The sequence below is a fragment of the Schistocerca nitens genome, chromosome 4 (assembly GCF_023898315.1).
Source record: "Schistocerca nitens isolate TAMUIC-IGC-003100 chromosome 4, iqSchNite1.1, whole genome shotgun sequence".
Lineage (NCBI taxonomy): Eukaryota > Metazoa > Arthropoda > Insecta > Orthoptera > Acrididae > Schistocerca > Schistocerca nitens.
In genome coordinates, this window is record NC_064617.1 from 616,942,307 (window position 1) to 616,955,786 (window position 13,480).

The following is a 13,480-nucleotide window of genomic DNA, read 5'->3' on the forward strand; positions in this document are numbered from 1 at the left end:
CTGCCAAATGCTTGGATGTGAACTGTAGGTAGCAGTAGGAATGTGGTTAAGTAAACAACTGCTGATTGGTTGCATTGTCAACGCCCACAGCCTAGTGTGGGGGAAGCGCTGACACACTAACGGCAGAGGTGAAATACCTACTGGTGAGCAATCTAGAGATTCAGTTCCTTCAAACCATTTGGCAAGAATTTGAGTGACTTCCCAAAATTGGGGAAGTGACTGTTATGTAGAGGACAAGGGGTTATTTTTAGGAAATATGGTGCGAAATTTTGATTTAATGTGTTTCAGTGCGCGATGCGCCAGCCTCACGGCAGACGGTGGACGAAGGCTGGCCGGCGTGTTATCCAGGTGACACAGTTTTGCAGCTAGCATCAGTATGTGTGTACGTCCACGGCAACCATCAACAGCCAGAATGCAGCATTAGCAGAATTACACAGGTGCGGGCCGCGTGTGGCGTGGTTGTGTTAGCCAATTCATCGAGAACATTCTAACAAACATGGCGCTGTGTAACCGGTGGATTCAGCAACGGTCTGCATCGCAGGTGGGCATCAGAGGTGGGCGTTGGCATTCGGTTCGACCGATTGGGTGTTCGGTCGCTGTTACGTCATAGTCATCAGTGACGCTGTCACCGAGGACCGGCTGGCAGAGGGTGTTGCCTGCTGCTGCACCGGTGACTCCCGGCGTCATCGTGAGCCTGGCCGGGCCTCATGCCGCTAACTTCCTACTGCCTGCACAGCCGCTGACTGAGCGCGGCGTCATGTTCCCCGGACTGCGCGAATCAGCACGTCTCCACCATGACACGAGCAGTGGGGCTGAGCTAACAGAAAATGTATTGGAAGAACCAACAATAAAGAGGAAGACTGCCAAAAACAGCCACCTTCTTCTACCCAGCCACGTCCTACAACCCCGACCACGTCACTCGCTCCAGTCATCCTATTACAGTTATGTCAAATTACAAGCTGCAAAAGGTAGAGAGGTATATATTTACTTACCATTAGATAAATAATTAAAATATGTTATTGCTTCCACATGGGCTGCCAGCAACCTGGTAACACTTTTTTTTGTGCTGGTTTTCAAATGTTTGGGTCACCCTGTGTCTGTCTGTTGTGCTGTGCTCTTTTAGCACCAAACACTACAGAAAATGGGTTACCTCTTGTTGTGCATTAAAATACACACACTATTGTTTGTTATTGTTTGCAGACAAGAAAAGCTGCTTTAAAATACACACACTGTCATGTATTAGTGCTAGCAGCCAAGAACAGCTGCTTTACGGTATGTAGTGAAATATTGTTTACAGTTATGAGACAATTGTGTATCTGCTATAATAATTGTGGTTGGTCATCAGTTGTATTAACATTTCATTGCAAGTTTAGCAAGAAATGGATCGATCTACTTCTGGGCTGCCAGTATCAAGGAAATGAAGATGTACTATACCATTAGATAAGGAGGGACTATGCTATTGTCTGAACAACTACCTAGATAAAAGTGCTCCAGTGACTATAACGTATCTCCTGCATGTGATGATGATCGAGCTTACAACCCTCAAGAATCAAGAGCTTCTTCATATTTATATGTAAGTGGTGATGACTCCTGTTCTGATGACTTTGGTGGTACCATATTGAACTCTGATAATGGCAATGAAAATGATATCCCAATTGGAAAAAATATAACAAGAGTAATTCTTAATTGGGATTCAGAAGTTAATATTTGCACCAATTATATCCCTTCTGATGTTTAGAAAATGCTGGCAACACAACACATAGTTAACAATATGGTGTTGGAAAGAAACAGATATGCAGCACAGAAACTGTCCAAAATTCCAGGCAAAACAGATCTTGGGCTAGCCAATTGTTTTGAAACTTCTGAGGAAGAAATACGCAAGTTTATTGGCAGAACACTGAGAAAAAGAACAGAAAAGGAGAAGCTATAATGAAACCAAAGGCTGTGCTGGATTACAATAAGACAAAAAAGGCATTGATCTCAGTGATCAGATATCTTTGTATTATTCACCATTAGCAAAGGGAGTGAAATTGCAGAGCAAAGTTGCAATGAAACTTCTAGTAGGGACCACTATAGTAAATGCTTGGATTCTCCATTTTAAAAAGAGCGCTTTGAGGGGAAAAATTTATATGCGTATGCTGCCTGTGCCAGTCCTATACCATGAAAGAAAGCCCATACTATAAGTGAAATTGAGGAACCGGCAAGAAAATTTCAGTGGCACTCCACATTGTGCTACAAAAGGATTTTCGCTCAGGAAGGCAAAAAAAGCAGCAGGCAACAAAACCAAGAAAGTTACAGCCTTCTGCAATGACTACCAGGACAACCTAAAATGTGCATCAGTTGTGTAAATGAAAACCACATTGTGGAATGATTCTTTAAGATTGCAGTGTTTAAATGGTGTGAAGGTTATGTTAATAAGTATTTTTTGTATTGTTTGTGTAAGTTGTGTGTTTTGCAAATAAATTAGTATACCAAAATCTCCTTCAGAAACAAAAAAAAAGATACTATAGAACCAAGACTGGCTTTTTAAGATTGCAGTTGTGAAAGAGTGCAAAGTTTGTGTGAAAATGAATTTTTTGTATTGTTTCCTGTAAGGTATGTAATAACCAAATACAGCAGTGTGGTAAAAACATCCAACAAAAAAATGTTGCTTCAGGTTCATTTTGGGTCAGATGGCCATACTGCAGTAGTTTATGCAGCAATATGTCCCCTTTGTTATAGACAGCCCAAAAAGCAGCTACATGGTGAAGTGTCATATAGGGTATAGTTACGCTTGTGATGTGTGGGACACCAGTGACCGAAGATGCATTTCAGCGAAGTTTTCGTCAGGTCACTAGTGGGCCAATATGCAATACAGACAAGATATCAAATCTTCCTCCAGAGGGCGAATATTAATAAGGGTAAGGAAACTAGCCGGCTGGAGTGGCCGAGCAGTTCCAGGCGCTAGATTCTGGAACCACGCGACCGCTATGGTCACAGGTTCGAATCCTGCCTTGGGCATGGATGTGTGTGACGTCCTTAGGTTAGTTAGGTTTAAGTAGTTCTAAGTTCTAGGGAACTGATGACCTCAGAAGTTAAGTCCCATAGTGCTCAGAGCCATTTGAACCTTTTTTTGGTAAGGAAACTAACTTCAACAGTAGAAGAAGGGAAGAAGCAACTGACATAACTTTAGGGTCTATCTAAATGGGTAGTTATATCAAAGAATGGAATGTGGCTTTGGAGTCATCCTGATCTGACCATGTGTATATTAAGTGTGGGGTTGAGATTGGTGTTCTGTGGGCTGAGGATGACATGGCGGCCGGTCGGTACCATTGGGCCTTCATGGCCTGTTCAGGCGGAGTTTAGTTATTTTTTAATCCAGTTGATTTAGAGGAAATGACATATGAAGTGAGATCTGGTACCATCATGACCTCACATTTAGAAAACCATCCCATCACCAAGAAGTGGTCAAATGGGAATCTTGGTGGAGTAACAATCTTATGTTCAACTCCGCAGGAAGGAAAGAATAATGGGAAAAATTTCAGAAGGTCTTTGCCAATTACATTCATACTATTGAGCAAGTGAAGCAGCTGCCCTGGAAGGTATTCTGTAAGCAGGTGGAAGGTACAGCTTTCAGGGCTAAAGTTCAATATCCTTAAGAATCCAACACTTCAGAAGGCACCCTAAGGGGAAGGCTGGATGTTCTCCTCAAGACCCATTTCACTGTGGCAGTAAATCAGACAACAAATTCAATACCTGTGAGGTACTGATTTGCAGGTAACCAACCGAGAACTGAGAATCTGGCAGAGAATGTGTTTACTTTAGAAAAACCAGTGGGCAGTGGGAAAATTTCAACCATCCAAGATAGTGTGCCCAGATGGTATTGTCCTGACTTGACTGCAATTAGCAGGAGAGAGGGATTAATCAGACTCCAATGCAGATTGTATTAGAACCAGACTGGCAGCAGGAGTCATTCCTAATTCGTGGAGGGCAATAATATTTTATTTTGTTTTATTTTATTTTGCATTCTGAAGGAAGGGAAAATTGATCATACGAATGCTGAGCATACAGGATCAATCAGTCTGCCCTCCTTTCTTATGTTGACATTAGGAAAAAAAAGTGGTTAATGTGCACGTTAGGGAAATGAAGTAACTTGAGTTTACTGTTCATGAACACCATCATGCACATCAATCAAAGAAACAGCACTTCTACTTGTTGGGAAGATAGAGAAAGCTCTACATTTTATGGAATTTTTTTTCTATGTTTTCCTGAATATTGAGGGTTCTTTTAGCAGTATGGCCTTTGAATCCATTGTTAAAGCTTGCAGAAGCTGCATTATGCTCACTATGTGTAGATGCTGAGTAAACAGCCAATGACGGATGCAAAAATGGTGATCCACACTTCCACAGAATGTCCACAAGGTGAGATTTTGTCACCTCTATTGTGGAACCTAATGGTAAATGAACTTGTTAAAGAGTTAAATTCTTGAAGTTACTTTTGTGAAGGATATACAGACTGTTAGACATTTTAATACTTCACAAATTTGCAAGTATCATTAGAACAGCGGCACAATTCACCCTGAACATTGTGCATAACTGGTCTAAAACACAGAACCTAAGAGTTAAACCCAGCAAAGTTGTTGTAGTGCTGTTCATGGGACAGCATGTCCAGTACACATATTGGGTTCTTAAGCTTTTTAATTAAATTCTACAGTGGAGAGGATGGTCAAGTAGCTAGGGGTAACCTGGATGTGAAACTTATATGGGACCCTCATCCAAGGAACATAAGTTCCGAGCCAAAAGATGCTCTCATGTATCCTAGAAGGACTTGTGGCGTAAATTGGGGTCAAGTCTCAGGAACATGTACTGGATACACACCTCTGCATCAAGACCTATGAGAATTTATGGTGTGACAATACAGTGGAATAAAGCAGAACAGAATGTGGCAGATTTGAAGATTGGGTAGGTGCACATATTGGCCTGCCTGGCTGTTAAACATGGAATTAGTTGCACATCCCCTGGTGGAATGGAGACCTGCTGAACATCCTCCCATTAAAGTTTTGGGTTGAAATGTAGACAGTGGCAGGGCATCCAGTTTTAAAAACTGGAAACCTTTACACTATCCATAATCACACATTAATAAGAATGAACCACTATACTGCCCAGAAGACAGAATCTGGTTTACTGACGGGTCAAAAACAAATGAAGGTTCTGGGAGTGGGGTACATGGAGTACATTCTAGGCTAGAGAGTGGAATCTCTCTAGGGAAGGTGGCTACACTCCCCAGGCCATCAGACAATGCACGGAGAATGCATTGTGGTGCTAAAAGGTCTGTAACATCTACATTTATTCAGACAGCTGAACAGCTCTGGAATCTATTTCACCCTGCAATGAGATCAAGAATGGTCACAGAATGACAAGAATCCCTTTTAAGGGTAGAGAAAAGCAACAGTGTAAACCCAGTGTGGGTACATGATGATCACATAGGAATTGGTGGTAATGAACAAGCTGGTAGTCTGCCCATGGCAGGTGCACTGACTCCATTTATTGGACTGGAAACTGCCTTAATCATCACTAAGATGATAGTAAAATCACAGATAAATAGTTGTATCAGGAGGCAGAATGTTGGGGCTAATATTCAGAAACAAAAAAAAAATGTGGTAAACTAATAATGTCAAAACTGTATTTCAAGAGAATTTCTGCAAACGTGAGCTTGAACTGGAGGCAGATTAAACTGATGGTACATCTGACTGCCATTAGGATGCCAGGGAACACCTGCAGGCAATGGGTGCAGGGAAAGAAGCCCCTATGTGCAAAATATCTGTTGTGGGGAATGAACCGTACCACATTTAATCTTCCAATGTGAAGCACTGTAGGCTTAAAGACACAAAATACTTGGATCATTAATTCCTAAAGAGTTCCTCTGACACAGATATAGTAAATGGTCTACTGGTCTTCAAGGTTACCAGCTGGCTTTAACTGAATGACAGAAAGAGAAAACACACAATAAACGTAATTTTGCTGTGGGCAACAGGGACTAAGACCATTGTTGTATCATTTCCCTAACTAAATCAGATCAAACCAAGACATCATTACATACTGTTCTTTCACTGTGTTGAAAGCGTCAGTCTGGAACCACACGACTGCTACGGTCGCAGGTTTGAATCCTGCCTCGGGCATGGATATGTGTGATATCTGTAGGTTAGTTAGGTTTAAGTAGTTCTAAGTTCTAGGGGATTGATGACCTCAGAAGTTGAGTCCCATAGTGCTCAGTGCCATTTTGTTGAAAGTGTAGAGAGATTTTTCTAAGTTGGGTCTTAACAAAATTTGTTGTAAAGAGTGTAATAGTTTCTGTATTGGACAAAGGAGTACACAATGTTTCAAGACTATATTGCAAGGGGAGCTAAAGAAAAATCTGCCTTCTGTAATCACATTATAAGCATGCAATACAAGATATAGAGAATAACCTTGAAATTTTGCATAGTACCCCCGAAGGCTTGCCAACGAACATGTTAGAAGAAGTGGACATCCTCACTCACCTTCAAGAAAGAGCAGATACATTACCCAAAGATCAAACAGAGCATAGAGAAAAACAATTACCATGTAGAGAAAAGCAATTCCCAGAACAGCTTGTCAGACTGATGTGAGGGTGCTGCATCATGTTGATTACCTAGTGCACGTTTTATCCATAATTTCATGATTTTGTTGGCATAAGAGGCATTCAGGTGAAAATGAGACAGATGGAAAAAAGTGGTAAAATGGCAATGACTACTCCAGAAAGGCCTTGAAGGCCCAGCAGTATGGTTCAGCCGCCATGTCATCCTCAGCCCATAGGCATCACTGGATGCGGATGTCAAGGGGTAGGTGGTCAGCGCACCACTCACTTGGTCGTTGTCAGTTTTTGTGACCAGTGCCACTGCAGAAGTTTCACTTGAAAGTCCTTACACGTCTTATGTATGGCCCTGATCTCTGACCCTGTGATTTCCATATTTTTGGAGCCCTGAAGAAAGACATTCATGACTGCTGGTGAAGAGGTGCCTGCCTATCTGGGTACAGTGGTTCTGTAGGCAGCCACAAACATTTTTCTGGCAAAGCAATGGACTGTTTGTCTCACAATGTGGCAAATGAGTGGCACTGATTTAATGTTGTACAACACACTCCTGGTATGATCACACCACAGGAGTGCTGAAAAAGCATAAATATCCTTTGCTGCTTAGGGTTACAGTCAAATTTCATCAAATGGTTTTGAATGGTCCCTAATGGTTCCACCCAGTACACCAGAGCAAAACTTACTGTTCTACATTGCAAAGGGGTACAATCATGTTCATTTGGATTGCAGCTCCATGATGTCCTTAGAGAAAGCCTGAATTGGCCTTGAGGGGGGGGGGGGGGTTCAGCAGTGTTGAAGGCTGTCAAGAATGTTATCTTGTTGCTCATCACAATGTTTTCCTTGGCCACCCATAAGAGAACAGCTTGATTTCAATGCTGGTCTTTGCGGTTATGATGTCCATCACATAGGTGCTGCAAGAAGAGTTGATATATGTGTGTAAGCAGGGGTGTGATGACCTTCCCATTGTGTGACACACCCATGGTGGTATTGGGCAGAATTGTGGTGAAATTTGGTGCCAATGTGACATCTTTAACCATATTACACCTCATATGAAACTCTGACCTCTGGCTTTTTTTTCTTGTGTGTCGACACATTGCTGTTTGAAGTGTCACTGAGCTGAAGGCTGATGTCACGGGATGCCATGCTTTTGCACCATTACAGAGGAAGTTTGTAAGCACATTTAAGCCAAATTTTAAACTTCTGAGTTGTGGTGGGAGGCAGTATGGGCTTTTAAAAAAGTGTCCCTTTAACTGTGTTGCATAGTATATTTAAAGCATAGTACTGGCCTTTACTTTTAGTATATAATACACCTACTCAGGAAGCAAGCTGAAAGAGTGTAAGGGGCTGCCTATAGTTAAAAGTTGCAGTCCGTACCATCCATTTGCTTAAAAGAAAGTGCCATCCATTTGCTTAAAAGAAACTGATTGTGTTGTTGTTGTTCCAATTGACAGTATGTGAGGAATATGTGATGGTGTGGATGTCAAAAATTGTGATGTAAAGCATTCCCAGTGTGTTATACAGGATGTTTCAAAGTGAATATCCAGATTTTAAGGCTTTGTAACATTTATTCAACTTGCAAATGTAAACAATACATCAAATGAAAGAACAACTCAGTTTTTCTTATGAGTGTTCAAAGTGAGCACTATTCATCACATGTCACATATTGAGTCGATATGTGCAGACTTTGCAAATGAAATATTCCTGCATGAAGATGAAGATTTTCTGGGTCATGTTTTCTTCAGTGATTAATTGACACTTCGGCAAAGTGGAAATGTGAACATACATAATGTGCTCTTCTGGGGGTCAGCAAATTCTCCACAATAAGGTACAGTTGCAATGAGACTCTCCTAAATTGAATATTTTTGTGCCATATCCCAGTGTAAAGTTTATGGGCCTATTTTTTTCAATGAAGCAACTGCAACTGGTGTTTGTTATTTTGATGTGCTAGAACTGTGGCTCTTTTCTAAATTGCAAGAAATTGATCCACAGATCTTTATTTGGCAGCAAGATGGTGTTCCACTGCACTAGCATAACTTGGTACTCAATTGGTTAAATGACATTATACCCACTGCTGGATTGTCCACAAGGGGCTAGATGACAGTGCTTGTTTTACATGGCTTCCATGTTCACCTGATCTGATGCCATGTGAGTTTATCTTCAGAGTTTCATAAAGGATCATGTGTATGTACTCAGCTGATCTACCCAATGTAAGAAACAGGATCAAAGCATATGTTTAAACAATTACTCCAGCACACTGATCGAGTTTTGGGAAGAACTCACCTATCGACTCAATGTGTGCAATGTGACAAATGGTGCTCACATTGAACACTTCTGAGAAAACTATTTGAGTTGCTTTTCCATTTGATGTATTACTTACACATGTAAGTGGACTGTAATAAATGCTACAAAGCCTTAAAACCCAGATTTTCATTTTGAAACACACTGTATATCTGAATGGCTCATGTTTTTCCAGGTAGCATTCTTGAAATCGAATAATATTTTGGCTTTATATCATTCTGATGTTGTAAGGTTATGTGGCATGCATTATACATGTGATATGTTTCCATCCCTTCAGCAAGCAGCTCAGCAACACTCGTGAGGGAAAGCTCTTGCAAGTAGATGCAACTGAAGTCATATTTTGCAGTGAATACTAAACATATTGGTGGAAAATTTTATGCGCCATGTTTTGTAATTATAAATCTCTGTCTTTATTTTGAGATTCCAACATAATTGCAAAGCAATTTCATGTACTTCCTGTACTGATCATTCACTGAAATTATGGAAATCATTTACTCATTGTGGTGTGCCAAAGGGAGTAATAATATTGTGTAAAGTGGAGAACCATACCCCTGAAATTCTTACTCATTTGTCAGCAGAGGATTCTTATTTGTGGCTAGTAATAATTAAAATAAATCTGAGATTACATGACATACACTACCACAATACAAACAAAAAATAATATTCAGATACTCAGACGTCTTGCTGTCCAAGACAGCAACCACATCCTTTCACATTTGAATAGGTAATTTGAGGTGATAATTTATTAGTTGTCCCATTTATAAACTATCGATTATTTAGATTTCATGTTCAAGTGGTTTGTCATAGTAAGATGATGATTGGTCATCATGATTAACCATTAAAAATAATCAATGTTCTCAAAAATGATCAAATGTGTGTGAATTCCTAAGGGACCAAACTGCTGAGGTCATCTATCCCAAGACTTACACACTATTTAAACTAATTTAAATTAACTTATGCTAAGAACAACATAGACATCCATGCATGAGGGAGGACTAGAACCTCCGGTGGGACATGGCGCCTCAAACCACGCCGCCACTCCGCGCAGCCTCTGTGTTCTCAGATGCATGCTTAGGAATCAATAGTACATAAACTGAATCTGAGTACTAATACACCAAATAAGGGAAAGGCAACCACTTACCTACAGCAGTAGGCCTATAGTGCAATAGTTAAGTGGTTGCCTTTCCCTTATTTTATATATTTTTTGAGCCAGTAATTTCCATTACTGTTATGAATCTGAGTATTGTAACTTTGTATAAATTGTGGCTTCTTTTTTTAAATTGTTGTGTGATGTGGTTGTTTATATTCCTTTTTCAGCGCAATTGGAATAACATAATTCACCCTGGATATATCTAACCCTAATACAACTTACAGAAGTAGTTTTGAACAGCTACTTTTCTGCCAAAAACTGATCGCAGGCTAATTACTATTGCCTTCTAGCGACAGTCACTTGTCCCATAGGAATGGGGTGCTTAAGATGAATGTCCACATAGTTTACACTGTCTTACATTAAGAGCAATGAAAAAGTTATAGGGCCTGGAAGCTGCTGTAAATGTTAAAGAGTGCTCAATGAAAGATGGTTTTCACATGTAATGTGTCTAGAAATGGAGTCATTAAATGAATTGATGAGAGAAGCATCTGGACAGATACCTGTACTGGCAGTATATCAATGTAAATAGCAAAATATTATAAAAGAATAAGGTAGGAATGTCATCCCCCTTTAGTCAGGCCCTTTTGCCTTGTGCCTGTATTACAAGGATGAGTTCCTTCTGCCTTGTGCCTGCATTACAAGGATGAGTTCCTTCACAAACCATACATTTATGAAATTTGGAAATAGGTTGAAATCTAGAGCAAGAGAATAATTCAAAGATCATCCTTACCTCACACTGATGAACTATCATTAGAATGTTATTCCCAAGAAGGTGTGTTAATTTACAATGTCATGAAATTTCTTTGCATCAGATAGTGACAGAATGATATCAGCATATGTGATTTTTATTATTGCTTACTTAAATACTGTTACATTCAACAAAGAATATATGATTCTCTTGATTGTCATTAATATGTAGTTGTATGCGTCCATGGTAGTAAGATGACATTTTATTATTAAAAATTTTGTTCAGTATTTGCTGATCACTTAAAATGACATACTTTGTGACTGCAACTATATTATTATCGGTCATGCAACTAATCTGTACAATAGTGTTGATGAAGTAATAAAACAAATTATGAAAACTGTACAGGTAATAAGGTGAAAGACAACCATTCACCATGTAAAGGAAGCATTGAATTCCCACTGGACTCAGAAATAAAAATTGTCAAATATATCACATATGTTTTGAAAGCTGTAACATTTTTTTTTGAGCAATTGTGTGTATGACATGCAAGTTCCCTCCCTTCACAGGTCATATCCTCTAGAGTACACATAAAAAATGGCATATGGGTTTATGTTGAGGTTCTACTTTATTTCATCATTTTTCTGTGCTGTCATCTTCTGTGGCATAAACTTCTATTTTTTGTATTGCATTGTCTATTGTGTTTGTCCATGATCATCATAAAACTTCTGTATATGATGAACAAATAAGGCAGCTGTGAACATTTTTCCCAATATTAATGCTGTTAATTACCTCTTCAGCTCAACAAAGCTCTTGTTGTACACACTGGATCCCAACAGCCTTTTCTGCAGTGAATCAGTCATGTTTCCTGTAAAGGAACTATAATCTTTTAATTTAGTCTGTTTTTGTCATGCACAACTGTTTGCTAGTTTGTCAATATTTGAATGTATTTTCTGTGAGTCTTGTTTTAGTTTCTTGCATTTGTCTGTGTTTTATGTCTTCTTGTCATTTATTTTTAAGTCACACAGAATATGGTTCCATAATTCGGGGAGCAGTTCAGTCAGTATGAATCAGAGTGCATTAAAATTCAGTACTTTACTGCACCACCTAGTGAGAGTTTCCAGAATGATTGAAAGAAATAAGCGTGAGAAATGTGCCATGTCACATGTAGTTGCTAAGAATTTTTTTGCTTGCTGATGATATTTGTTGGATAAGAAGAATTATTTGAAAGTTTTGTTTTGTGAGTGTATTGTGCCTGATTCCTTGAATTTTTTATTTTCTTGTGTATAACTCTAGCATACAGATAGTTAGTCAACAGCACAATATGAATTCTCCTTCCAACTTATTAGGGAATTATTTGGAATGTGAGTGAAAGTTAAGGAACTTGGTGCTCCTTGGCATGGTTGAAACATTAATTAAAAATAAAAACATAGCAATCCTGGAAAGGATAGATATGAAATTTAAAGGACAGTAACATGTTTATCCAGTTTTAGTATGTGAAGTCTGCAAGCTAAATATGCTACTTATAGATCTTATCGTGGAGAGAGCTGTTGGTGTTATTTAGTAATTCGTTATAAAATGGGAAGGAGATACATATGTGAACTTACTGAAAAGCCCGAGAACCAAAGTTCTGACAGGTAAATGTCACAGCCCTCTGCAGTAAGGAAACACATGCCACACATGTTCTGGAAGGAATCTGTGAATTGTCACATGAAGAGGAATTTGTGATTGTTGCAAAGAGACAGTACTTCAGATAATGTTGTTAAGTTGTAATGGGAAAGAAGTTGATAGTTTTACTACCTACTTTTGAAATCTGGTAAATGCATGTGACTAAAGGAATCCAACATAAATACCTGTGAAATATTAAATTAGTGTTCCAGTGTCTCATATAGTAACACACATTTTAAAGCCAGTGTGTCCATATATTGTTTCCATTTTTAGATGTATGAGTGATAAAATTAATCAAGAGGAACAATTCACTGAAAGAACAGAACACAACACAAGACCAGCATGTGCAATAGACTTCACAATGTTGTCCTTGGTCTACAGCATTCGTCAATAATAAAAAAATGATGTGTCTTGAGAAGTAATAATACAGTGAAGCTCTTGAACTAAGAAATTTTCCTCAACCACATATTCTTTGCTTTCAAAAAAACTGTTAACTCTTATAATTACAATATGAAATGAAACAATAACAATTTTACTCAGGTACAATGACATTGTTATAATGGTAGATATGCTCTTTCTTACACAAAACAAATGTTGTAAGAAAGGATTGGCAGGAAAAGTAATTGTTTCATGATTTCTCTATAAGAAATGCCAAACCTTTGAATTTAAACTATTCACAATTTCATAATGGTTCATCATAGTAATATTAAGATTACTGGCAGTTCTTTCCATAATCCATCATCATAGCATCAAATATAAGTATCATCTCTAAGACGTCTCATGAACACTGGCTGTGTATCTGTAAGATATGTGCTGAGATGTGCTGATCGAGAGATGCCCCCTTCTTTGCACGTCAGCCAATAAGTGTCGAGCAAACCTTTTCCCTGGAAAACAGAAAACAAATAAAACTCATATAGCATGCACAGTATACAATTTTTACGGTCAGTGATAGCTACAGGAGATACATCCCAATGTATTTCTTTATTTTTATATTCAGGTTTCTTTTGACAGTTGGGCAAGTTTTTTCACACTTGCAGTCGCTATCCATGTGTAGAAAAATTTCTATTCTTGAAGCTGAGAGTTACTAGTGG

General features: G+C 39.0%; 1 protein-coding gene across 1 annotated transcript in view; it reads right to left on the bottom strand.

Annotated features, from left to right (window-relative positions):
- Nucleotides 1–12,960: 12,960 nt before the first annotated feature.
- The window catches only part of LOC126252473 (adenylate cyclase type 5), a 446,003-nt gene continuing 445,483 nt past the window's right edge, over nt 12,961–13,480 (bottom strand). The window contains exon 13 of the mRNA XM_049953367.1: nt 12,961–13,273. Within this exon, the coding sequence (XP_049809324.1) occupies nt 13,139–13,273 (135 nt within the window). The 3' untranslated portion in view covers nt 12,961–13,138. The remainder of the gene's footprint in view (nt 13,274–13,480) is intronic.